General features: G+C 46.1%; 1 protein-coding gene across 1 annotated transcript in view; it reads right to left on the reverse strand.

The window, feature by feature from the left end:
- ANAPC1 (anaphase promoting complex subunit 1) overlaps window positions 1-27,165 on the reverse strand; it is a 258,672-nt gene that overhangs the window by 175,130 nt on the left and 56,377 nt on the right. The window contains exons 13-15 of the mRNA XM_077283141.1: window positions 23,569-23,709; window positions 15,686-15,826; window positions 13,684-13,744 (exon numbers count right to left, since the gene is read on the reverse strand). Coding sequence (XP_077139256.1) covers window positions 13,684-13,744; window positions 15,686-15,826; window positions 23,569-23,709 — 343 coding nt within the window. The remainder of the gene's footprint in view (window positions 1-13,683; window positions 13,745-15,685; window positions 15,827-23,568; window positions 23,710-27,165) is intronic.

Here is a 27,165-nt window from a genome sequence, read left to right on the forward strand (position 1 = left end):
TCTCCACAGGTGTTCTATGGGATTCAGGTCTGGACTCATTGCTGGCCACCTTAGAAGTCTCCAGTGCTTTCTCTCAAACCATTTTCTAGTGCTTTTTGAAGTGTGTTTTGGGTCATTGTCCTGCTGGAATACCCATGACCTCTGAGGGAGACCCAGCTTTCTCACACTGGGCCCTACATTATGCTGCTAAATTTGTTGGTAGTCTTCAGACTTCATAATGCCATGCACACGGTCAAGCAGTCCAGTGCCAGAGGCAGCAAAGCAACCCCAAAACATCAGGGAACCTCCGCCATGTTTGACTGTAGGGACCGTGTTCTTTTCTTTGAATGCCTCTTTTTTTCTCTTGTAAACTCTATGTTGATGCCTTTGCCCAAAAAGCTCTACTTTTGTCTCATCTGTCCAGAGAACATTATTCCAAAATGTTTTAGGCTTTTTCAGGTAAGTTTTGGCAAACTCCAGCCTGGCTTTTTCATGTCTCGGGGTAAGAAGTGGGGTCTTCCTGGCTCTCCTACCATACAGTCCCTTTTCATTCAGACGTCGACGGATAGTACGGGTTGACACTGTTGTACCCTCGGACTCCAGGGCAGCTTGAACTTGTTTGGATGTTAGTAGAGGTTCTTTATCCAACATCCGCACAATCTTGCGTTGAAATCTTTTGTCAATTTTTATTTTCCGTCCACATCTAGGGAGGTTAGCCACAGTGCCATGTGCTTTAAACTTCTTGATGACACTGGGCACGGTAGACACAGGAACATTCAGGTCTTTGGAGATGGACTTGTAGCCTTGAGATTGCTCATGCTTCCTCACAATTTGGTTTCTCAAGTCCTCAGACAGTTCTTTGGTCTTCTTTCTTTTCTCCATGCTCAATGTGGTACACACAAGGACACAGGACATAGGTTGAGTCAACTTTAATCCATGTCAACTGGCTGCAAGTGTGATTTAGTTATTGCCAACACCTGTTAGGTGCCACAGGTAAGTTACAGGTGCTGTTAATTACACAAATTAGAGAAGCATCACATGATTTTTCGAACAGTGCCAATACTTTTGTCCACCCCCTTTTTTATGTTTGGTGTGGAATTATATCCAATTTGGCTTTAGGACAATTCTTTTTTTGTTTATTCATTTAAGACAAATTAAATGAAGATAATAATACCAAAGAAATTGTGTTTGCAATCATTTTCAGGAAGAAACTGAGTATTATCTGACAGAATTGCAGGGTGTCAATACTTTTGGCCACAACTGTATATGCTGCTTGCCACTAGGAGGCTGACACTAAGCTACTGTAACACAAAACAAGTTAGCTTCTCCTCTGTAGTATACATCCTCCTGCTAGCTCCCAGAGAACCAGTTTGGTGCAAAAGCAGTATGAACAAATAGTAACAACATAGAAGAGTACAACATGACAACTTAAAAGAACAGGCAAAAGCCATATAAGCCCATAGGCTAACAGGGTGGGTTCTGTGTCCCCCAATGAGTGGCTTGGAGAAAAGGATTTTACGGTGAGTACACAAAAATCCCTGTTTCTCCTTCGCCTCATTGGAGGACACAGACCATGGGACATTGTAAAGCAGTCCCTGGGTGGGAAAACAAAACAAAGGATTAGGCTTCATGCAACAACTGCCTAAATGTGCGACATCGCTGCCTGCAGAATTCTTCTGCCCAGACTGAATATTACAGTGCTTTGCAAAGGTATGAAAACTGGACCATGTTGCAGCTTTACAGACCTGCTTCGCCGACACCTGATGCCGCAATGGTCCAAGAAGCCCCTACTGCTCGAGTGGAGTGTGCTCTGATCCCCGTTGGGATGGGCTGATTTCTGACTCCGTATGACTCCTGGATGGTGGAACAAATCCACCTGGTTTTCGTGGCCTTAGAAGCAGCAAGACCCTTCCTGTGGCCTTCCGGGAGAAAGAACAGAGCATCTGTTCTTCTGGAGGATGCCGTCCTTGAGACGTACCTTCGCAGATCCCTGACTAGGTCCAGAGTGTGGAGAGCTCTTTCAATTCTGTGAATAAGGGCTGAACAAAAGGAAGGAAGAACATTGTTCTTGTTAAGATGGAAGGACGAAACAACCTTTGGCAAAAAGGACGGCAAAGTCCTGAGGACAACCTTGTCCTGATGGAAGTTAAGGAAAGGCGCCCGGCAGGATAAGGCGGCTAATTCCAAAACCCGTCTGATCGATGTGATCGCCACAAGGAAGGCAACCTTCCAGGACAGAAAGACCAGCAAAATGTCCTGAAGTGGTTCAAGGGGAGGTTCCTGAAGGGCCTTTAGCACCAAGTTGAGGTCTCAAGGCTCCAAAGGCATGCGATAGGGAGGAGCGACACCCCCTGAAGAGAAGTCTTAACCTGAAATCTAGACACGATGCATCTCTGAAATAATACCGATAGAGTGGAGAAAGTCTTAACCTGAAATCTAGACACGATGCATCTCTGAAATAATACCGATAGAGTGGAGATTTGGCCCTTGATAGAGCTGAGTGCCAGCCCGGAATCCAGACCGGCCTGTAGGAACTCTAAAATGGAGGGAACTGAGAAGATGAGAGGAGAAAGACCACGATCCTTGCACCAAGCAAAAAAAAAAAAAAAAAAAAAAGTTCTTCCAGGTACGGTGATAGATACGAACCGATGAGGGCACTAACAATGGTGGAAATGTCCTGCTGAGAAAACCCTGCCTGGGTTAAGACCCAGGATTCAACGGCCACGCCGTTAAACACAGGGCCCCTGAGTTCTGGTGGTAGATGGGGCCCTGGGGAGCAGATCAGGCCGATCCGGCAGTCTACGGGGTATATCGGTGACGAGGAGTACCAACTCTGCGAACCACATGCGGCGAGGCCAATTGGGAGCAACCAGGATCACTGGTACTCCTTCCGCCTTGATTTTCCCGATTACTCTGGGGAGTAACGGTAGAGGAGGAAAAATGTACAGGAGGCGGAATAGGCGCCATGAAAGAACCAGAGCGTCGACATCGATGGCTCTTGGATCTAGACACCTCACTATAAAGTGGGGAACCTTGGCGTTCAGTCTGGACACCATGAGGTCCACATCTGGGATCTCCCAGCAAAGACAGATCTGGGAAAAGACTTCCGGATGGAGCTCCCATTCACCCGAAGTGAGACCCTGACGGCTGAGGAAGTCCACCGTCCAGTTTTCCACTCCTGGAATATGTACCACTGAGATCACGAAGTGGTTGTTCTCTGCCCGTCGAAGGATGCGAGTTACCTCGGACATGGCCATCCTGCTGCGGGTACCCCCGATGATTGATGTATGCCACAGTCGTGGCATTGTCTGATTGGTTACGGATGGGGGTGACCCGCTAGAAGGTGATGGAAGAGCTGCAAGGCCAGTCGAATAGCACGGATCTCCAGAACGTTGATCGGTAGCTTCGATTCCTGAATTGACCAGCGGCCCTGAGCAGTGTGGTGGCAGAAGACTGCTTCCCAGCCCCAAAGACTGGTATCTGTAGTCACTACTAGCAATTGAACGGGTAGAAAGGACTTCCCTCGGTTGAGGGAAGAGTTCAATGTCCACCACCTGAGAGTCTGTTTGGCCTGCAGGGATAAGCGGCACCTTCGGTCGAGGGTGAAAAGTTTTCTGTCCCAAGCTGCCAGAAGGGCATGTTGTAGGGGACGAAGGTGAAGTTGCGCAAAGGGGAATGCTTCCATTGCGGCCACCATCTTTCCTAGTACCCTCATTGCAAACTGGATGGAGTGAAGGGCAGACTGACAAAGCGCTCGGGCTCCTCGTTGAAGGGCTAAGACTTTGTCTGGAGGGAGAATTACCAACCCCTGAGATGAGTCCAGGGACATTCCTAGAAAGGAGATCTGCTGGGCTGGGACTGGAGAGGATTTGCTTAAGTTTATCAGCCAGCCCAGGCGAGAAAGGGTATCGCAAGTAATGCGAACAAACTCCACGCAGTCGTGGAAGGATGGAGTTTTGATCAACAGGTCGTCCAGATAGGGCAGAACGATCACACCCCGAGAGTGCAGGATAGACATGACGGCCACCATGACCTTTGTGAACAATCTGGGGGCAGTAGCCAGGCCGAAGGGCAGGGTCGTGAATAGGAAATGTTGGTTGCGAATGGCGAAGCGCAGGAATCTCTGGTGAAGGGGAAAATGGGTATTATACCTACCGATAATTCGGTTTCCAGGAGTCCATCCTGACAGCACATTGGAGGACATCCTCCTCCTCCTTTCAGGGACAGGAAATACAACACGAGAGGTTAAAAGGTCCCACTCCGCCCCCTTTCCCTCAGTGTTTTGACAAGTACCACACCATGGATAGATATACTTTGAAACTTTATTAACCAAACATATTACAGCATATGAACTGGCATGAATAGGGGGCGAAATAACGGTGCGGTCAGGATGGACTCCTGGAAACCGAATTATCGGTAGGTATAATACCCATTTTCCAGGACGTCTCCCTGACAGCACATTGGAGAATACCAAAGAAAACCTCCTTTAGGGTGGGACAACTGCCTGGAGAACCTTTCTCCCATATGACATCTGCTGAGCTGCCATCACATCTAATTTATAGTGCCTACAAAATGTGTTTACCCTGGCCCAAGTTGCGGCCTTGCAAATCTGATCTAGGGACGCTCCTGCACGTTCAGCCCATGATGCTGAAACAGCCCTAGTAGAGTGCGCTTTTATCCCTGTTGGGCAAGCTATCCCTTCTGATGAGTAGGCTTTTAAAATTATGGTCGTGATCCATCTAGCTATTGAAGCCTTGGACGCTTTTTTACCTTTATTCTTTCCCCCAAAAAGAATAAAAAGATTAGGATCTTTCCTCCAGGGGCTAGTGGCCTCTAGATAGTTTAATACTGCCTGCCTAACATCAAGGGAGTGTAAAGCCTGTTCCTTTTCATTAGTAGGGTTCTCACAAAAGGACGGTAAAATTATCTCCTGGTCACGGTTTCTAGCTGAGGCTATTTTAGGGATAAAAGCCGGATCTAATTTCAGAATTATATGGTCCTCTCTAACCTGGAGGTATGGATCTTTGATAGAAAGAGCCTGAATCTCACCTATACGTTTAGCAGTTGTAATCGCTACTAGAAAGGCCGTTTTCCAGGTACGTATTGAAATGGGCATGTCCTCCTCGAGAGTATAAGGATTTTTACATAGAGCCCTGAGGACCAGATTTAAGTCCCATGTAGGAGTTAGTTGTCTTAAAGTAGAACGTAATCTCTGGATAGCTCTAACAAATCTAATTATCCAGGGATGGGAGGCCAACGGATAATCTAAGAAGGTACTGAGGGCCGAAATCTGGACTTTAATCGTACTCGGCCTGAGCCCCAAGTTAAAGCCAGTTTGTAAAAAATTTAAGACTCTAGGAACATCCAAAGTTCCCGGTATCACGGCCGACCCGCCACTTTCCAAACAGAATTTCCTCCAGATCTTGTGGTAGATGGCTGTGGTCACAGTCTTCCTACTAGCCTGGATGGTTGTGATTACTTCGTCTGAAAGACCTCTGGATTTCAAGATGTCCCTTTCAGGATCCATGCTGATAGATGTAATCTCTCTGGGTCCTGATGCAAAACCGGTCCTTGATGAATGATATTCTTCCATACCGGGAGTTTGATGGGAGCTATGACAGTGGAAGATCCTAACAACGGGAACCAACTTCTCTTTGGCCAGAATGGCACAATCGTCAGCAGTGTTGCCTGGTCCTCTTGAATCTTCCTGAGCACTACTGGAATAAGTGCTATTGGGGGAAAAGCGTAAGACAGAGGTTCGTCCCATGTTTGGCTTAGAGCATCGACTGCTTCCGGCATGTCTGAAGGGTTGAGTGAATAAAATCTGGCCACCTTCGAATTTTTCCTTGTGGCAAATAAATCTATCCTGGGCGTTCCCCAACGATGGCATAGTATCTGAAACATTTCTTGATTTAATTCCCACTCGGTTGGGCAAACTTTCTTTCTGCTTAGATAGTCGGCTAGGATGTTTTGGGATCCTTCTAGATGCACTGCTGTTATTGATAGAACCACGTTCTCTGCCCAGGAAAATATTCTTTGCGCTAGATTTTGAAGCGCCTTGTGTCTGGAACCTCCTTGATGTCTCAAACAGGATACTGCCGTCACGTTGTCTGACAAAATCTTTACGTGTTTGTCCCTTAGACATGAATAGTTTCTTCTGAGAGCTTCCCAAGCTGCGTATAGCTCTCTGTAATTTGACGACATCCGACTGATTTCTTCGGGCCACTTGCCCTGAAAGAATCTTCCTTCCAAGTGTGCTCCCCATCCCCACTGACTTGCGTCCGTGGTGATTACCACACAAGGGGACGATATCCAAGGGATGCCCATTTTTAGATTGTAGTCCTGGGTCCACCATCGTAGAGATCTTCTTGCCTTCATTGAAAGGAGCATCTTCCTGTCTAGTGATGAACGAGAACGATCCCATACTGAGAGTACTTGCTCTTGTAAAGGTCTTGAGTGCGCATGAGCCCATCTGACACACGGGATGCAAGCTGTCATCTTCCCCAGGATTTCCATGGCCATTCTTATCGTAAGTGGCCTTTTTTGGAACTGTAGGATCATCTTTATTAATGAGATTCGTTTGTCTCTTGGCAGGAAGGATTGTCTGTTTGTAGAATCCAGGAGTACTCCCAGAAAGATCTTTCGGGTCTCTGGCCTTAGATGAGACTTTTTTCGGTTTACCACCCATCCTAGTTGTTCCAATACTGCTATAACCCGATCTCTGTGTTGCAGCAGAATGACCTCTGTCCGTGCTACGATGAGAAAATCGTCCAAGTACGGAATTATTGTTATTCCTTGGTTTCTTAGGAAAGCCACTACTTCTGCTACTAATTTCGTGAAAATTCTTGGAGCCGATGCAAGACCGAACGGGAGGCATTGAAATTGGAAGTGGCAGGTTTGGTCCGGAAAACTCACCGAGAATCTCAGAAGCTCCTGAGATGAGGGGTGTATCGGAACCTGATAATACGCACTCTTCAAGTCGAGAGTGCACATTACCGAATCCTTGTTTATCAGGTGAATGGTTGACCTGATTGATTCCATTCTGAACTTTTTGTACCTGACGTATACATTCAGAGGTTTCAAATTTATTATTGTACGGGACCCTCCCGACGCTTTTGGAATTGAAAATAGGGAGGAATAATGACCTGTGCCTAGTTCCGGAAAGGGAACCCGAACTATAACCCGGGATTTGTACAGATCTTGCAGGTCTGAGAACATTGGGGACTTTGTAGCTACCACTGTTGGTGCAATAACCCTTTGCGGTACGCGGGAAATCAGCTCTATTCTGTAACCGTCTGAGATTATTTTGAGGACATAACTGTTGTCTGATATCTGATTCCAGTGACTTAAAAAGAAGCTTAGTCTCCCGCCTATACCTATGGCGTCATTGCTTTCTTGGTCTATAACTTGAACCAAAAAGGGAGGGTCTTCCCTTTCTGTTCTGGGCGTAAGAACTCCTAAAGGTTCCTCTGCCTGATCTCCACTGCTCTCTGTACTCCGGTTGTCTGCGTGGGGGAGGGGGGGAAGTGGCCTTCTCCGAAAGGGCTGAAATCTCCTAGGTTTATCCTCGGGGAGCCCTTTTTCACTGTCAGCTGCAGATTCTAGAATGTCATCTAAAGCCTGACCAAATATTCTAGAGCCTGTGAATGGAATGGCACACAACTTATTTTTGGATGCATTATCCCCCGACCAAGATCTAAGCCAGATGGCCCTTCAGGCTGCATTTGACAAAGAGCTATTTCTAGCCGCAAATCTAACCGATTCAGCCGAAGTGTCTGCCATGAAGGCCGTAGCTGACTTTATGATAGGTAGGGATGAAATTATATCAGCCCTTGGTGTTTTATTAATCAAATGTTCTTCCAATTGTTCCATCCATAGGAACATGGATCTTGCTACTGACGTGGCTGCGATGTTAGTCTTTATTAAAGCTGCTGAAGTCTCCCAGGCCCGACGTAACAGGATATCCGCCTTGCGGTCCATTGCGTCCTTGAGGCTAGAAGAATCCTCAAAAGGTATGGATGTCTTCTTTGCCACCTTGGCTATGGGGACATCTACCTTAGGAATTTCTTCCCATGTCTTGATCTCTTCTGTATCGAATGGAAGACGATTTTTAAACTCTCTAGACATCACCAATCTACGTTCCGCATCTTTCCATTCCTGAGATATCATTCGACGAATATGGTCGCTCACCGGGAACACTGTTCGTTCCTGATAAGTGAGACCTCCGAACATCTGATCTTGTCTAGATCTTGGACGTGGATCTTCCTTTATCTGCATAGTTCTTCTGACCGCTTGAACCAGCTCTTCTGTGTCTTCTACAGGAAAGTAATACCTTCTTCCTTGTTCTTGCTCTTCCAATGGCAATTCTCCTTCTTCCTGGACAAAATCTCTAAATTCCGATTCTGCTTCAGAAGAACCCTCCTGGTCTTCCTGTTCTGGATCCCTTCTAGGTCTCTTGCGAGACGGACTTGGACTGCCCGTATCCCGCTGAGACATAGAGGCCAAAGAATTTTGGATCTCTTCTCGGATTAGACTCCTCATCTCCGATAACATTGTTGGTTGTTCATCTCTGACTACCTTAGTGATACAAGAACTGCAGAGAGCTTTCTTGTATGCTTCAGAAAGCTTCACATTACATATGGAGCACCTCTTAGATTTTGATAATGCTTTGCCCGACTTTTTTGCCTGAGAGAGGGGGGTCTGAGTGGCCTCTTTATCCTAAATATAAGAATAAGAATGGCTCAGTGTGCGTGCGGGTGTATGTGAGTATTCTGCGCACTTACCCCCGTCTCCTCATTTCTGTCCTCCACATTTTCTGTTGAGAGATGCCCAGTATAAATATGTGATCTCACAAACAAATGAGGGATATAGCAGCTTCTGCTGCACTCACCCTTTGTCTCCGGCATTTGCAGCAGCCTGGCTTGCACAGACCCCACGAAATACTGTGTCTTGCAGCTCACAGTGCTCTCCAGGGATTCAAATCTGGCGCTTCCTTACACCGGAAGTAACGCTGGATGAAGCTCTGCGGTGTTTTTGCGCCTTTAAGGACGCTCACTTCCGCGTTCCACTAGGTGGAACGCACGCAGAGATGCCGCCCCCACCCCGGATATGACGTCACCTTACCTGCGCTGATACCGGAAGCACTGTCCGGTATATGGATTCCTACTCCAGCGTTCCACGCTGTGGAACGCTCACTGCGCCTGCTGCTGGCGCCGGATTCTCCACCATGCGTCGCCTCTTCTCCTGGCGCCTGAACCGAGAGCCCCCCCGGGAGGAAGCGGTTCAACCCGGGAGCCCGTCCGCTCGACTGGTCTCTGGGCAGAGGGACTCCCCACCGGGAAGTTTCTGCCTGGGGCTTAATACTGCGGGGGAAGGATATTGGCCTAGCCGCACGATCCCCCGAGCCCTCCGATCTGGTGAGTCTTCACGCTGAATAGCGCTGTTCTCCTCTCGTGTGTCCCTCCATGCAGGGACAGGAAAAACACTGAGGGAAAGGGGGCGGAGTGGGACCTTTTAACCTCTCGTGTTGTATTTCCTGTCCCTGCAAGGAGGAGGAGGACGTCCTCCAATGTGCTGTCAGGGGGACGTCCTGGAAAAATGGAAAGTGCAAGTAAGCGTCTCGGATGTCGATTAAGGCCAAGAATTCCCCTTCTTTCAGGGAAGTGATAACTGAACGCAGAGATTCCATGCGGAAATGACAGACCTTGACAAACTTGTTTAGAAGTTTGAGGGCTAGTATGGGTCTCACCTTTCCGTCCTTCTTTGGGACAACGAAAAGATTTGAATAGAAATACTGAAACCTTTCGCTTTCTTGGATGGGGACAATGAATTTGTACAAGCAGCGTAAAGCGGTAACTGACTACATCATGTAGGAGGCAGACCGGGTTTGGGTTTCTTTGAAATCTGCCAATTGCAGCTGATGAGTGACATGCCTTCTACCAAGGCTCTCCGTGTAATGGTGCAATCTCTCTAAAATTTATATTGCAAAAAATCCCCTCAAGGATGCAACAAGGCATGGAGGAACAGCAGCAACTTCTACACGGTCATCACCACCATGGGACATGGGGACAATGTGACAGGCAGCAGAAAGTGGAGGAGCAGCAGGCAGATGTGGAGGATACTTGTCGATTGCATGATTTACCAGAAGCCCCCTCTCCATTACCCACAAAACAATCTCTCCTGCTGCTTGTGATAGTGCTGTGGCTACAGCAAGAAAGACAGCAGGGATTACAGAATATATTACATCCTGGAACAGATGTTTTATCTGCAACTGCGCCTACATGACGTACATCTGCAGAAACACTGCCTGAAAAAACAGGTTCAGTCATACCTGGACTGTGTCCTTTCTCTGATAAATACCTCCATTTTCAACGCCATGGACTAGTAGGGAGATAGGAACAGTGGCAAGAAAGAGTCTAGTTTGTCATGGGCACACTGTCCTGGCAAGCGTCCAGAGTATTGACCACAGCAGAAGGTTTTGTCAGGTCTAAGCAGATCAAACTGTCCACATGTCCGAGTCCAATCCACCCGACGCGTTTCCTCTCAGATTCTTCAGGAGAGACTAAGGGTTTGTGCAGATTCATGGCATCATCCATGTGCTATCTTTTGCCTGTTAAACATAAGATGTGCATGATGCTATGAATCTGCACAAACCCTTAGGCTATGTGCACACGTTCAGGATTTCTTGCAGAAATTTCCTGAGCAAAATCGGACATTTTCTGCAAGAAATCTGCATGCATTTTTACCGCGTTTTTGGTGCGTTTTTTTTTTGCGGATTTTTCCGGAGGTTCCCAATGCAATAATATAGTGGGAAATACGCAAAAAATCCGCTAAATTAATTAACATGCTGCGCTTTTTACCGCGATGCGTTTTTTTAGTGGAAAAAAAAAGCATCATGTGCACAAAAATTGCGGAATGCATTCTAAATGATGGGATGCATAATGTATGCGTATTTTTCGCTATAAAAACACGAAAAAAACGCATACAATCCGCAACGTGTGCACACAGCCTTACAGTCTCCCCTGAAGAGGAGCGGAAACTGGTCGGAAGGATTGGACTCGGATATGGACAGGAGTGTTACCTAAATGGACTTTCCATGCCATTAAGACTCAGGCCGGTTTCTGACGCACCATGTTGCAATTTTTGAGGCGACAAATTTCCGTCAAATATGCGCAGGCATGCACATGCGGATGAGTGCGTTAAAAAAAAAAAAAAGCATTACTGTATATGGGAACGCATGCATACGCATGTATTTGCGTACGCATACATTTGCTGCACTTGCGTACTTCGGACTGTGCATGTCCCAGAACTGATTTAGACGCCCTCCTGGAAATATCGAACGCATGCGCATAAAAAGCACAAACACATGCAAAACCGCATACAAACGCAGCTTTTTTTTTTGCCGTCATGCATAAGCTGATGCAGATAAAAAACACTGCGTCAGCATGCGTTTTTGCATGCGTTTGTGGACAAGACGCTGCGGACTCAACCGCAAATGTGAAACTAGCCTAAGGGGGCACCAGACTGCTTGGTGAGATCATCTCCTGAAAATATTTTAAATTTTGTATTTTCAATAAAGAAATCCATTTGATTCTTTACGTTGTGTTGGGGGACTTTTGTTGCTAGTTCACAGATTTTTCGGTAGTTTACGGTCCTCCCTAATTTTGAGGCTATTCTGTCTAGTGCTTGGTGAGATCGTTCCTATAAAAAATTTTGTACGCTACAAAGTACCAAATGTCTTATGCTGCTCCCTACATATTGATGTCCGTATATTGAATTAAAATTTGCTTTTTGCAATTATCTGTTCCCAACGTATTGACCTGACTCAGGTATAGTGTATGGTACTAATGGCCGTCTGATAGGACTGGGTTATGCCTGGTGGGGCTTAGTACATTAATTGTGCTTCAGGTATTGTTAATAGCTTGGTGTGCCTTGTTTACACAGTTATGTCCCTAGGGAGAGAGAGAGAGATAGATAGATATATAGATTTGTCAGAATGGGATTTCTTTTTAAAGTATATACCGTATATACTCGAGTATAAGCCGAGATTTTCAGCCCAAATTTTTGGGCTGAAAGTGCCCCTCTCGGCTTATACTTGAGTCACGGTCGGCGGTGGGGTCGGCGGGTGAGGGGGAGAGGGCGGTGAGGCATACTCACCTAGTCCCGGCGATCCTGACGCTCCCCCTGCCCGTCACACTGTCTTCGAGTGCCGCAGCTCTTCCCCTGTTCAGCGGTCACGTGGGACCGCTCATTAGAGAAATGATTATGGACTCCACCTCCCATAGGGGCGGAGCCGCCTATTCAATTCTCTAATCAGCGGTGCCGGTGACCGCTGACAGAGGAAGAGCTGGTCACCGGGTCGGCGGGTGAGGGGGAGAGGGCGGTGAGGCATACTCACCTAGTCCCGGCGATCCTGACGCTCCCCCTGCCCGTCACACTGTCTTCGAGTGCCGCAGCTCTTCCCCTGTTCAGCGGTCACGTGGGACCGCTCATTAGAGAAATGATTATGGACTCCACCTCCCATAGGGGCGGAGCCGCCTATTCAATTCTCTAATCAGCGGTGCCGGTGACCGCTGACAGAGGAAGAGCTGCGGCACCCGAAGACAGTGTGACAGGCAGGGGGAGCGCCAGGATCGCCGGGACTAGGTGAGTATTTTATGTTCACCTGTCCACGTTCCACCCGCCGGGCGCCGCTCTGTCTTCGCGTCCTCTTGTTCTGACTGTTCAGGTCAGAGGGCGCGATGACGTACTAGTGTGCGCGCCGCCCTCTGCCTGATCAGTCAGTGCAGAGAGACGTCGGGACGGGACGCTGAGGAGCTGCAAGCAAGAGAGGTGAGTATGTGTTTTTTTTTTTTATTGCAGCAGCAGCGTTATATATGGCACAGATTTATATGGCACATCTATAGGGCAACGGTGCAGAGCACTATATATGGCACAGATTTATATGGCACATCTATGGGGCAACGGTGCAGAGCACTATATATGGCACAAATTTATATGGCACATCTATGGGGCAACGGTGCAGAGCATTATATATGGCACAGATTTATATGGCACATCTATGGGGCAACGGTGCAGAGCATTATATATGGCACAGATTTATATGGCACATCTATGGGGCAACAATGAACAGTGCAGAGCGTATAGGGCACTGCTTTATATGGAGCATCTATGGGGCCATAATGAACGGTGCAGAGCATTGTATATGGAGCATCTATGGGGCCATAATGAATGGTGCAGAGCATTATATATGGCACAGCTTTATAAGGAGCGTCTATGGGGCCATAATGAACGGTGCAGAGCATTCTATATGGCACAGCTATATATGGAGCATCTATGGGGCAATAATCAACGGTATGGAGCATTATATGTGGCACAGCTTTATATGGAACCTCCTTTGGGGCAATAATGAACAGTATGGAGCATCTATTTTTATTTTTGAAATTCACCGATAGCTGCTGCATTTTCCACCCTAGGCTTATACTCGAGTCAATAAGTTTTCCCAGTTTTTTGTGGTAAAATTAGGGGGGCCGGCTTATACTCGGGTCGGCTTATACTTGAGTATATACGGTATATTAAATGTTATTTTTTAATAATTCAAGGGGGTTTTTTTTGCACATTTGGTTTCCAATATACTGTATATATAAATTTGCTCTGTGTTCTATATATTAAGAAATGTTACTGTGCATGAAAATTAAAACTCACCGAGTTCAGACGTAGCAACATCTGGAATAGATATCCTCATCATAGATCCATTTGTCAGCTCCTGTGATAAAAACAAACCCAAAAGAACTGTGGATCACTAGAAAAAAACTGATGTGAATGATCACAAAGTGTATTAGGCGACTATCAAAGTAGACTACTGAAAATAAAAACTTTAACCTCTACGCTCCCGAGCCATTTTCCATTTGGGGGCTGGGTGATGGCTTATTTTTTGCACCCCGATTTGACGTTTTTACAGATATAATTTTAGGGTAGATAACGATGTTTAGATCGCCTGTTATTGCAACTTATTGCAATGTTGTTGCAGCCAAAAATAAACGTAATTCTAGCGTTTCAATTTTTTCTAGTTACAGTTTATCGAATGGATTAATTTATTTTATATTTTGATAGAAAGGACATTTCTGAATGCAACGATACCAAATGCATATTTTTTATTTTATTTTCAATAGGCAAAGGGGATGATTTAAACCTGTGCTTTTTATTTTTTTCATCTTTTTAATGAACTTTAAAAAAAATATATTTTTTTACTGCATTTAATTAAGGGACTTGAAGCTGCGAATCGCTTGTGCTATACACAGCAGTGCTATGCATAGCAGAAATGACGATCTCATGTTAACAGTGGCCACGTAGCAGGCTCCTTGGCTGTCATAACAACCCATCGGTGCCCCGTGAACATGTCACAGGGCGCGTCGATGTGATCGTGGAATGACGGGCACATCTGTCGGCATGTGTTAAATCCCACTGTCAGAGATCAACAGCGGAATTTAACAGGTTAACAGCTGCAGGAAGTTGTTAGAGGCACATGATGGCTGATTAAATCAGTCATCAGGTGCGGGTAAGATGAGGGCTCGGCATGTGAGCCCAAATCAAAGGCAGGGATAAGACATATGACGTATATGTGTCGCGAGGGATAGTGATGAGCGAATATACTCGTTGCTCGGCTTTTCCCGTGCAAGCTCGGGTGGTCTCCGAGTATTTGTGACTGCTCAGAGGTTTAGTTTTTGTTGACGCAGCTGCATGATTTACGGATGCTAGCCAGCCTGAGTACATGTGGGGTTTGCCTGGTTGCTAGGGAATCCCCACATGTATTCAAGCTGTCTATCAGCTGTAAATCATGCAGCAGAAGCAACAAAAACTAAATCTCCGAGCGGTTACAAATACTCGGAGACCACCAGAGCAACGAGTATACTCGCTCATCACTAGTGAGTGTGTTTAACCCATTCCGACTGAGAACATTTTCATGTTTTGTTTTTTCCTCCCCCTCTTTCAAGAATCTGAACTTTTTTCTCTCCCCTGTTGTGCGGTTAAAGTGACAAAGTAAAATGATTCTCCAGATCAAGCTAAAAAGGTTTTGCCAGTTTTCAACAGTGCAAAAAAAAGTTTATTGGAAATCCATATTGACACCCAGATAAGCCTTGATTTTTAGGGGTGGAGGAGACAGAAAACCATAAATTCAGGCTTGTTTGTTTTTTCGTTTATGGCCTTTACTATATGGATTAGATAATTTGGTATTTTGAAAGATTGGACTTTTACAGATGTGGCGATACAAAGCAAATACTTTTTTTTTTTTTTTTTTGATTGGAAAAGAGAGAGCAGGTGATCTGAACTTTTAGGGGGTGTTTTTACCACAATTATTTTATAGCAGTCTTTCCCACCCACCAGGGCAAGTGAACCTGAGCTTGCACAATATACTGCAATGCTTTATTATGTCAGGTGTCGGTGGTATAAGAGCCACTGTGAAAGTTGCGGGTCAAGATCCAGCGCCTGCTGCATAGAAGCCTATCAGACAGTCACAGTACTTTTACAGCTTATATCGGGAAGTAGTTAAATAATCTTTAGAGTAGTCTATTCATGAAGCTCGCAAAATCAGGAAAGGGAAGTTAAATGGACTTTTCCTGGATCAGGGGTTCAGAATGTAATGGTCTGTGGCCAATCGTGGATTAGATTGATTCATACTATGATATCTGCGTATCAGATTACCTACCAGAGTTAATCTGTTGTGCACAGGGTCTCGCACAGAATGTATATAAATTCCAAACTGATGAAAACTGCAGTCATCAATATAATTAGACTCATGGATTCTGCTGGAATCCCGAAGTTCGGGTACTGGGGAAAGCATTCCTGCCTGAAATGGAAGAAGAAAAAAAAAAATAAAAAAAAATAAAAATGAAAAAAGTAACATATATGTATTCCATATAATATGTAACCTAAAAAACCCATAACGGAATGTTATAGTTAAATAGGGATTTTTGTGTACTCACCGTAAAATCCTTTTCTACGAGCCAATCGTTGGAGGACACAGGACCATGGGTGTTATGCTGCTGCCACTAGGAGGACACTAAGTGAACATAGAAAGATTAACTCCTTCTCTGCAGTATACACCCTCTGCTGGCTCTAACTGAACCAGTTCAGTAACAAAGCAGTAGGAGCTTATAACCATTAACAAGAATAAATTATGTCAAAACTAAGGAACAAACACAAGTCATTAGACTAAGGGTACCGTCACACAGTGGCATTTTTATCGCTACGACGGCACGATTCGTGACGTTCTAGCGATATCGTTACGATCTCGCAGTGTCTGACACGCTACTGCGATCAGACACCCTGCTGAGAATCGTACGTCGTAGCACATCGGTTGAAACTTTCTTTCGTCGCTGGATCTCCCGCTGTCATCGCTGGATCGTTGTGTCTGACAGCGATCCAGCGATGCGTTCGCTGGTAACCAGGGTAAACATCGGGTTACTAAGCGCAGGGCCGCGCTTAGTAACCCGATGTTTACCCTGGTTACCAGCGTAAAAGTAAAAAAAAAAAACCGTACATACTCACCATCTGATGTCCGTCAGGTCCCTTGCCGTCTGCTTCCCGCTCTGTCTGTCTGCCGGCCGGAAAGTGAGAGCAGATCACAGCGGTGACGTCACTGCTGCGCTCTGCTCTCACTGTACGGCGGCGCTCAGTCAGAGCAGGAAGCAGACGGCAAGGGACCTGACGGACATCAGATGGTCAGTATGTACTGTTTGTTTTTTTTTACTTTTACGCTGGTAACCACGGTAAACATCGGGTTACTAAGCGCGGCCCTGCGCTTAGTAACCCGATGTTTACCCTGGTTACCAGCGAACCTCGGCATCGTTGGTCGCTGGAGAGCGGTCTGTGCGACAGCTCCCCAGCGACCACACAACGACTTACCAACGATCACGGCCAGGTCGTATCGCAGGTCGTGATCGTTGGTAAATCGTATAGTGAGACGGTACCCTAACAGGGTGAGTGCTGTGTCCCCCAATGATTGGCTTGGAGAAAAGGATTTTACGGTGAGTACACAAAACTCCCTATTTCTCCTACGCCTCACTGGGGGACACAGGACCATGGGACGTCCTAAAGCAGTCCCTGGGTGGGGAACACCACAACTGCTATTACCCCATGTACAAACAAGTTACAGATGTGGTACTGCCGACAGCAGAATCCGTCTGCCGAGGACCGCATCTGCAGAGGCCTGAGAATAAATACTGTAATGTTTTGTGAAGGTATGCAAGCTAGACCAGGTCGCAGGTCTGAAGACTTGTTCTGGTGACGCCTGGTGCCGAATGGCCCAAGAGGCGCCCACTGACTGAGTGGAGTGTGGCTTAATCACTATTGGGACAGGTTCACCCCTGACGCGGTAGGAATCCTGAATAGCTGAGCGAAACCACTTGGCTATTGTGGCCTTTGAAGTGGCTCGGTCCTTCCTATGCTCCTCCGGAAGCACGAATAAAACATAGGACTTGCGGAAAGACGCCATCCGTGAAACGTACCACCTAAGAGCTCTCACCAGATCCAGAGTGTGAAGAGCCTTTCCATACGATGTACTGGTGCCAGACAGAATGCGGGCAAAACAATATCCTCGTTGAGAGGGAAAGAAAAGACAACTTTCGGCAGAAAAGACAGGGACGTTCTCAGAACCACCTTGTCTTGATGGAAAATCAGGAAAGGAGCTCGGCAGGACAGGGCTGCCAACTCTGAGACTCACCTGATTGACGTGACAGCAACTAGGAAAGCTACATTCCAAGAAAGGAAAGTTAGTCATACATCCTGCAGAGGTTCGAAAGGGACCTCCTGTAAAACCCCGAGGACCAAATTAAGATCTCATGGTTCCAACGGTATTTTATAGGGAGGCACCACATGGGAAACTCCCTGAATGAATGTCTTCACCTGTAATTTGGTGGCAATCCTGAGCTGGAACAAAACGGATAAGGCTGAAATCTGTCCTTTGAGTGAGCTAAGCGGGAGACCAGACTCCAAACCAGACTGAAGAAACTCCAAAATAGAAGGAATGGAAAACGAGAGGAGAGCGTCCACGGTCTTTGCACCATGAGAAGAAGGTCTTCCAGGTGCGATGATAAATGCGTATAGACGCGGGTTTCCTAGCACTAAACATAGTGGAGATCACTTGGTGAGAGAATCCTGCTTGAGCTAGAACCCAGGACTCAATGGCCACGCCATTAAACACAGGGCCCCAGAGTTATGGTGGTAAATCAGACCGTGGGAAAGCAGATCTGGAAGATCCAGCAGTCGCCAGGGAACGTCGGCGACGAGTTGAACAAGCTCCGCGTACCACGCCCGATGCAGCCAATCCGGCGCAACCAGGATCACAGGTACCCCCTCCGCTTTGATCTTCTTGATGACCCTCAGAAGTAATGGGAGCGAGGGAATACATACGGAAGCCGAAATTGATGCCACGGAAGGACCAGTGCATCAACTCGAATGGCTACTGGGTCGTGGGACCGAGCTATGAACTCGGGAACTTTGGTGTTTAGCCTTGAGGCCATCAGATTCACATCCAGAGTTACCAAGCGAAGACAAATCTGCTGAAAGACCTCCGGATGAAGAGACCACTCACCCGAGGCGAGGCCCTGGCGGCTGAGGAAATCTGCCTCCCAATAATCTAAGCCCGGGATGAGAACCGCCGAGATAGCCGAGCGGTTCCTCTCGTCCCAAAGAAGAATGTGACCAACTTCGTGCATGGCCGTCCTGCTGCGGGTGCCCCCCTGACGGTTGATGTACGCCACAGCCGTGGCGTTGTCGGATTGGATCCTGACGGGACGACCTGCCAGGAGATGATGAAAACGCAGAAGAGCTAACTTGATTGCTCGTATCTTCAGGATGTTGATCGTCCCCTGTGCCGTGTGATGGCAGAAAACTGCACCCCAGCCAAGACTGACGTCGGTGGTGACCACCAGCCAACGTACTGGAAGAAAAGACTTCCTTTGATCCAGGGAAGACTACAGCGTCCACCACCTGAGGGTCTGCCTGACCTGCTGAGACAGACGGAACCGACGGTCGAGAGAGAACGGATTCCTGTCCCAAGCCATCAGAAGCGCACGTTGCAAAGGGCTGCAAATGGGACCGACTCTATCGCTGCCACCATCTTACTGAGAATCCCCATACTGAATCGTATGGAGTGAGGAAAAGAGTAAGAGTGCATCCGTGCTCCCTGTTGTAAGGATAAGACCTTTTCTGGAGGGAGAATTACCAACCCGCGGCAAGTGTCTAGGATCATTCCCAAGAAGGAAATTTGCTGAGCTGGTACTGGAGATGACTTTAAGTTTATCTTCCAGCCCAGGCGAGAAAGTGCATCCACCATGGTACTTACACACTCCTCGCAGGTCCAAAAAAGACGGTTCTTTGATCAACAGATCGTCTAGATACGGAAGCACCACCACTCCCCAAGCGTGAAGAATGGCCATGACAGCTATCATGACCTTGGTGAAGACTCTGCGGGTGGTGGTGAGGAGGAAAAATCGGAACGTGAAGGTAAGCATCCTGGATGTCGATGGATGCTAGGAACTCCCCTTTCTCCATCGAGGCAATGACAGAGCGGAGAGACTCCATTCTGAAACGCCGCACTCTAACAAACCTGTTTAACAGTTTCAGGTCCAGTATGGGTCACACTGTTACATCCTTCTTCGGAACCACAAATAGGTTCAAGTAAAAACCCTTGAACCTTTCGTCTTGAGGGACCGGAATAATGACTCCGTCCCTTCGGAGCGCATCTAAGGCAGTGAAAAAGGCTGTTGCCTTTGTTTTGGGAGGAGAAGACAGGAAAAAACGTGTTGGGGGAGGGGAAGAAAACTATTTTGTATCCGGAGGACACCAGCTCTCTGACCAATCGTCGTGAATGACCGAGAGCCAGACTTGGCGGAACGAAAGTAGGCGGACGCCTACTTTGTCGGTGCCCACCGAATGTTGTAACGAGTCATTGTGTAGAGGATCACTGGGATCTGGCTCCCTTGGATCCAGACAGTTTTGGCCTGCTCTTCCAGGTACGATTAGGTCTATATGAGACCCGGGAACCTCTGTCTCTACTGCCCTGATCCAGAAGAGAAGGTTGTAGAGGACCAAGTATTGCTGCGAAAAGGCTGGGTCCGGACCTGTTGTTGGCTCCGAAACGGCCGAGTGGGCTTTTGCTGGGGAAGGAATTTACTCTTTCCTCCGGTAGCATCGGAGATAAGTTGGTCCAGTTTTTCTCCAAATAAGTGACCACTCTGGTAAGGCAGAGAGTTTAAGGATCTTTGGGAAGCAAAATCCGCTCGCCATTCTCTGAGCCATAGCGCCCTCCTGATACCTGTGCAGCACAGTTGGCCGCATCTAAAGAAGCGCTTACTAGGAAACCCCCGTCCTGAGATACCCGACTAGCGAGGCTTGCTGCCTCCGATGGAAGATCACTACTCTGAATGACTGCGGTTAAAGACTCTGCTCAAGCGACCATAGCCTTAGCCACCCTGGTCGCGGCAAAGCATGAAAAGAGCGCCGCTCCAGAGGCCTCAAAGACTGACCGAGCAAGGTTATCAATTTGACGGTCAGTGGGATTTTTGACTGAGGAACTATCAGACAAGGATAAGAGCGTTTTGGATGCAAGACGCGATACAGGGGGTCCACTGAAGGAGACTGTAGCCAATCCTTCCGTAACTCAGGAGCAAAGGGATATCTCGACTCAATAGGCTTCTGCCCTGTGAACCGTTTATCTGATCGATCCCTATGTCTCTGGATAATGCCCTGAAACTCAGGATGATTGCCAAACACCCTGTGAGGACGTTTAGCCTTCTTAAAAGACACAACGTGATCCGGAGAAGATATAGATCCATTGTCCAACCTCAGAGTCTTGTTAACTGACTCAATGAGAGAATCAAGTGTCTCCTGATAGTTCTGCAAGTCCTGGACTAAGGACGTATCAGACTCGTATTCCGAATTATGATCGCTGCGAACCTCAGGAGACGGGGAGAGAGAGAAACTGAGCTCATGGACGTCGAAGCATGAGCATGCTCGGGGGACGTGTCATGGGTCCTTTTTCTAGAAACCTGAGCATCCTTTGACAGACTATGACCCCTGCTGGTCGACGGTTCCCGACTGTTGCAAGGGAACTCCGCAGCCGGCAAACAGACTTAAGGAGGGGTTCAGGACAGAGTCTATTGCCTTGGCCAGGAAAGCCATAGACCGTGACAGAGACCCAGCCCACTCAGGGGGACTAGGCTCATTGACGTCGGTAGCGGAGGCAGGTGTTCCTGGGCGCATGCTGGGTCACAAGCCATGCAGAACAGAGTACTGAAATCTCAGGGCAAGGCAGTATTGCAAGTGGTACATGAGGTAAAATAGTGTACCCTTGAAAGGATAGAGGGAGTGTGTGCAGAGAAAATGCACAGAGAAGGGATTAAGCTCTCAGCTCCAGAGGATTCAGCTTACCCAGGTCCTGCTCTTGTGTCCCCAGGGAAGGTGTTGGTATCCTCACTCCTCGCAGCGCTTCTGTTAGCGCTGCTGTTATTGCCACCGAGAGCAGGAGGGGCGCCTCTCGTTTAGGACGAGAAGAGCCAGAAGTGTGGGCGGCGCTGGCCGCATGGGCGGAGCCATGCAAAACGCGGCCTAGGCTGGCTAAAAGCGGTGTAAAATGCCGCTGGATGCCATGACACCGCTCCCTCCAGGGACCAGGACCCCCTCTCTGTCATCTGGATGGTGTCACCTGCATTCAAACTCATAGAGGTGATGTAGCAGAGCTGGAGCTGCGGTGTTGCCTCAATCCACCATCCCCAGAGCCAGGGGGGTGGAGGGGGACTTCCATCATCCGTTTTCTACCAGTGGTGATGCAGTGGGGGCTGGGGGCCTCTGTATATCCCACAAGGCAGAATGTCCGGCTATAGGCCTGGCTCCAGGAGAGGATACATAGAGGCGACACTATGTGCTCGCCTGTTGCTGGTGTGGGGAGATCGGGACCGCGTAGGAAAAGTCGCCCCGAAAGTGTGCTCAGGAATGGCTTCCAGGCGTCGCAGGAAATCGTACGGGGACACTCCGCGTTCTCGCCTGTTGATGTTTTGGGGAGATCGGAACCTTGAAAGGATCAGTTACCCCTTCACTCCGTTAACTAAAAAATAAAAATTTACAGAAAAATTAAAAAGTAAAATAAAAATGTTGGGGTCTGAAAACCAGACCCAAGTGCCTCCTACAGACAATAAGCAAGAACTGGTTCAATTAGAGCCAGCAGGAGGGCGTATACAGCAGAGGAGGAGTTAATCTTTCTATGTTCACTTAGTGTCCTCCTAGTGGCAGCAGCATAACACCCATGGTCCTGTGTCCCCCAATGAGGCGTAGGAGAAAAATAGTTTAAAAGGGGTTGTTTGGTAAGATGTTGATGACATATCTTTAAGGCAAGTCATTAATCAGTGTGGGTCCGACACCCAGCAGCCTCAACCCTCCGAACAGAGTTGCACTGTGCAGTTTTATTCAATGTGCAGCAGTATCTGCAGGGTACAGCAGCAATAGTTAGGCTATATTCACACCTTGCTGTTTTGCTGCATTTTTTCTGCAGCGAAAACCTGACCTCTTGACTGTAAAAAAAAGCTGCAGCCAAAACACAGGGTTTGCTGCTTTTTTTGCCAATTTTCTCTGAATCTCAGAACTCTATGTTTCCAACCTATGGTTACATTAATTCATGAAAAAATACACAATTTAAAGTGTAAAGACAGTGGGGGTGAGTAGAAGTGGTCTGGCATTTTTACTTTCACACATTGGTAGGGCATTGAGTTGGTCGGGTACTGTTTACTGTCACACATTGGTAGGACACTGAGTTGATTCAGTATTGTTTTCGCACACTGGTAGGGCATGAGTTGGTAGGACATATATCACCAATTTAAACTGCACTTCTACTAGCTGCCAAGATCATGTGAGTACACCAACACATTATGGTTTAAATTTGGGAAAAATCACAAAAACAACTGAGTTTCACATCCTGCTGTACCTTTCGCTTTTTTTCACCAAAAATGTTGTACAACAGCTTTTGCTGTATTTTTGCACTAACACTTGGCTTTCTATGGGTGAAAAAAACTGCAAAAACGCTGAAAGAATTGACATGCTGCAGTTTTTAAAACCATAGTAGTTTTCCAAGTCAATCAGGAGAAGAAAAAAAACAAGCGTGTGAATGCGATTTCTGAAAGGTCATAGATTTTTCTGGTACTGTAAAAAGCAGCTTTTAATTTGCATTTAAAAAAAAAAAAAAGCAATGACGCAAAGTGTGAACACAGCCTAACTAGTCTCCTAAATAGGAGCTGTTCTGCAGCACCTGACAGCAGCCACTACACATTGAAAAAAGTGTTCAATTTTTGCATCTCACTGATCTGATATTGATGGATTGATTTTCAAAGTGTGACCGAACAACCACTTAACCTGTGTGGCTAGACAGATATGTGTGTTCATGCACCCTTATTTTTAGTACTTTCATTATTATATACAAGTAGGACTTATTCATGTCAAGTTTACATTGTTCTATAAAACCTGTAGTGGCAGCGTTGCTTATGCCAACAGTGATAAAATATAGGAGCAGAGTTAATAATACAGATAGAATACGCTTACCACTTCATCCATTGGTACCAAATGCTTGCCAAGTGGTTTTGTAGGGGTGCTGATGCTCTCTAGAGGAGTGCTTGGCCGAGGCATTGGATTTGACATGCTGAGAGATGGCGCAGGCAGTCCCTGAATGAAAATCTTTCCTACCTTTGACATAAAGAATAAATTATATTTCTACACATCTTTTGGTGACACTCAAACAGAAAAACACAAATTCAATATCAGAATGAAGCAGTAAGATCCTCCAGTACGCTACTGTATATTACGGAAGAAGACTATGCATGAATTTCAGGGGAAAGCTGTAACACAGTACAACTTTGGTACCAAGTGCACATCAAAATAAGGATTTGATGATCAAGCATTTCCAGTGGAGTTTCAAGAGGTCAAGCTTTACATGTGAAAAACCCAGAAGCAGTTAAAAGAAGTATCATGCTAATTCTTCAATTGGCTTCCACTAGGAGTCCACCCGCTCTCTATACTTAACAGTATAGATTGAAAGAAAACAACCAACAGCATTTTCCTAAGGCGGCTTTGCATGGGAAAACTTGGCAGCTGCTCCAATATCTAAATATCGCTGTGTGCACATACCCTTAGGCTGTGCTTAGGACTGGGGCTGGGTTTATTAAAAGTTAAAAAAAAATAAAAAATTATATGATGACTAGTGTTAAGTGCAAGTTCTTGCAACTTGACTTTGCATCAGGGTCACATGACCCTGTAGCACCCGGATGCATACTGGAGCACCCCATGCAAACTTGAGTAGCCCTTGCACTCAACATTAATGATGACATAATCAATATGGCAACCTAATGTTATCAAATTCTGTGTAGTACCTTTGGGTTAAAAATCCTCACTATACCGCTATATGAAATCTTTAAGAGGTGTAGTTTCCAAAATAGTGTCACTTGTGGGGGCTTTCTACTGTCTAAGCATATTAGGTGCTCTGAAAATGCGGCATGGCATCTGCTATCGATTCCAGCTATTTTTGAATTCAAAAAGTCAAATGGTGCAGCTTTCCTTCCGAGCCTTGCTGTGCCCCCATTTAGTAGTTTTCCCCCACATATCGGGTATCGGCATACTCAGGAGACATTACACAACAAATTTTGGGGTCCAGTTTCTCCGGTTATCCTTGTCTAAAAAAAAAAAAAAAAAAAAAAAAAAAATGGGGCTAAAGCAAAATTTTTGAGAAATAAGGCAAAATATTATTTTTTTTCCTTCCCCATTCCAGTAATTCCTGTGAAGCACCTGAAGGGTTAATAAACTTCTTGAATATGGGCTTGAGTACTTTGAGGGGTGCATTTTTAAGAATGGTGTTACTTTTGGGTATTTACGGTCATACGGTCCCTTCAAGTCACTTCAAATGTGATGTGGTCCCTAAAAATATGGTTTTGTAAATTATGTTGGAAAATTGAGAAATCGCAGATCAACTTTCAACCCTCCTAACTTCCTAACAAATAAAAAATGTTTAAAAAATTGTGCTGATGCAAAGTAGACATGTGGGAAATGTTATTTATTATTTTCTATGGCATAACTCTCTGATTTAAGGGCATACCAATTAAACATTTTGAAAATAGTGACATTTTCAAATTTGTCAAATTGTCGATATTTTCAGAACTATAAGTAAATCATCTCAACCAAAATTTACCACTAACATGAGCGTACAATATCTCATGAAAAAAACAAACAGTCTCAGAATCACTGTGATCCAAGCGTTCCAGAATTGTTCCAGAATTATTACCAGATAAAGTGACATTGGTCAGATTTAAAAAATTTGGCCGTGTCATTAAAGGTTAAAATTAGCTCTGTCACTATAGGGTTAAACTGTAAGATAAATATTGAAAATAATGAAACCCCACAAAAAAAAAAAATGGAGAAATAGCGTTCGCGCTTTTTACTATTTCAAAACACTTGGGAGGTTTGTTTTTTTCACATTTTTCAGTAAATTAGATGGTAAAATAAATGCAGTCATTGTAAACTACAACTCATCTTGTAAAAACAATCCTTCATACAGATATGCCGATGGAAAAATAAAGAAGCTATGACTTGAAAGAATAAAACAAAACAAAAAAGCAAAAATGAAAACTGTCACAAAGAGGGTAAACTGAATCACCATTATTTACATACATGAAAAATATAGGGTTGTTGGAGAAGAGCTTTTCCACCCTCAACTAGAGTACTGCAATAAGATGTGTGATGGACCTCAAATGGAGTACTTGACAGCTACCCTGAACACAAAACTCGACCTGTCTGAGGCGGTGTGGGCTCCATGGGACTATTATTATGCACAGCAAGACGGCTAACCCCTGCACTCTGCTTCATTGTTCCTCCCCCCTTTAGCTTTCCCTTTTCCCTTTCCTTCAAAATTGACAAGATCAATTTGTGAGGAATATCATCCTTGTCCTGGTGGAAAGTTGAGGATGGGATGCAAATTTTGTCTTTATCTACAGTACAGACCAAAAGTTTGGACACACCTTCTCATTTAAAGATTTTTCTGTATTTTCATAACTGTACAATTTTCATATTCACACTGAAGGCATCAAAACTATGAATTAACACATGTGGAATTATATACTTAACAAAAAAGTGTGAAACAACTGAAATTATGTCTTATATTCTAGGTTCTTCAAAGTAGCCACCTTTTGCTTTGATGACTGCTTTGCACACTCTTGGCATTCTCTTGATGAGCTTCAAGAGGTAGTCACCGGGAATGGTCTTCCAGCAATCTTGAAGGAGTTCCCAGAGATGCTTAGCACTTGTTGGACCTTTTGCCTTCACTCTGCGGTCCAGCTCACCCCAAACCATCTCGATTGGGTTCAGGTCTGGTGACTGTGGAGGCCAGGTCATCTGGCGTAGCACCCCATCACTCTCCTCCTTGGTCAAATAGCCCTTACACAGCTTGGAGGTGTGTTTGGGGTCATTGTCCTGTTGAAAAATAAATGATGGTCCAACTAAACGCAAACCGGATGGAATAGCATGCCGCTGCAAGATGCTGTGGTAGCCTTGCTGGTTCAGTGTGCCTTCAATTTTGAATAAATCCCCAACAGTGTCACCAGCAAAGCACCCCCACACCATCACACCTCCACGCTTCACGGTGGGAACCAGGCATGCAGAGTCCATCCGTTCACCTTTTCTGCGTCGCAGAAAGACACGGTGGTTGGAACCAAAGATCTCAAATTTGGACTCATCAGACCAAAGCACAGATTTCCACTGGTCTAATGTCCATTCCCTGTGTTCTTTAGCCCAAACAAGTCTCTTCTGCTTGTTGTCTGTCCTTAGCAGTGGTTTCCTAGCAGCTATTTTACCATGAAGGACTGCTGCACAAAGTCTCCTCTTAACAGTTGTTGTAGAGATGTGTCTGCTGCTAGAACTCAGTGTGGCATTGACCTGGTCTCTAATCTGAGCTGCTGTTAACCAGCGATTTCTGAGGCTGGTGACTCGGATAAACTTATCCTCAGAAGCAGAGGTGACTCTTGGTCTTCCTTTCCTGGGGCGGTCCTCATGTGAGCAAGTTTCTTTGTAGCGCTTGATGGTTTTTGCCACTGCACTTGGGGACACTTTCAAAGTTTTCCCAATTTTTCAGACTGACTGACCTTCATTTCTTAAAGT

Source organism: Ranitomeya variabilis, chromosome 2, assembly GCF_051348905.1.
Source record: "Ranitomeya variabilis isolate aRanVar5 chromosome 2, aRanVar5.hap1, whole genome shotgun sequence".
NCBI lineage: Eukaryota > Metazoa > Chordata > Amphibia > Anura > Dendrobatidae > Ranitomeya > Ranitomeya variabilis.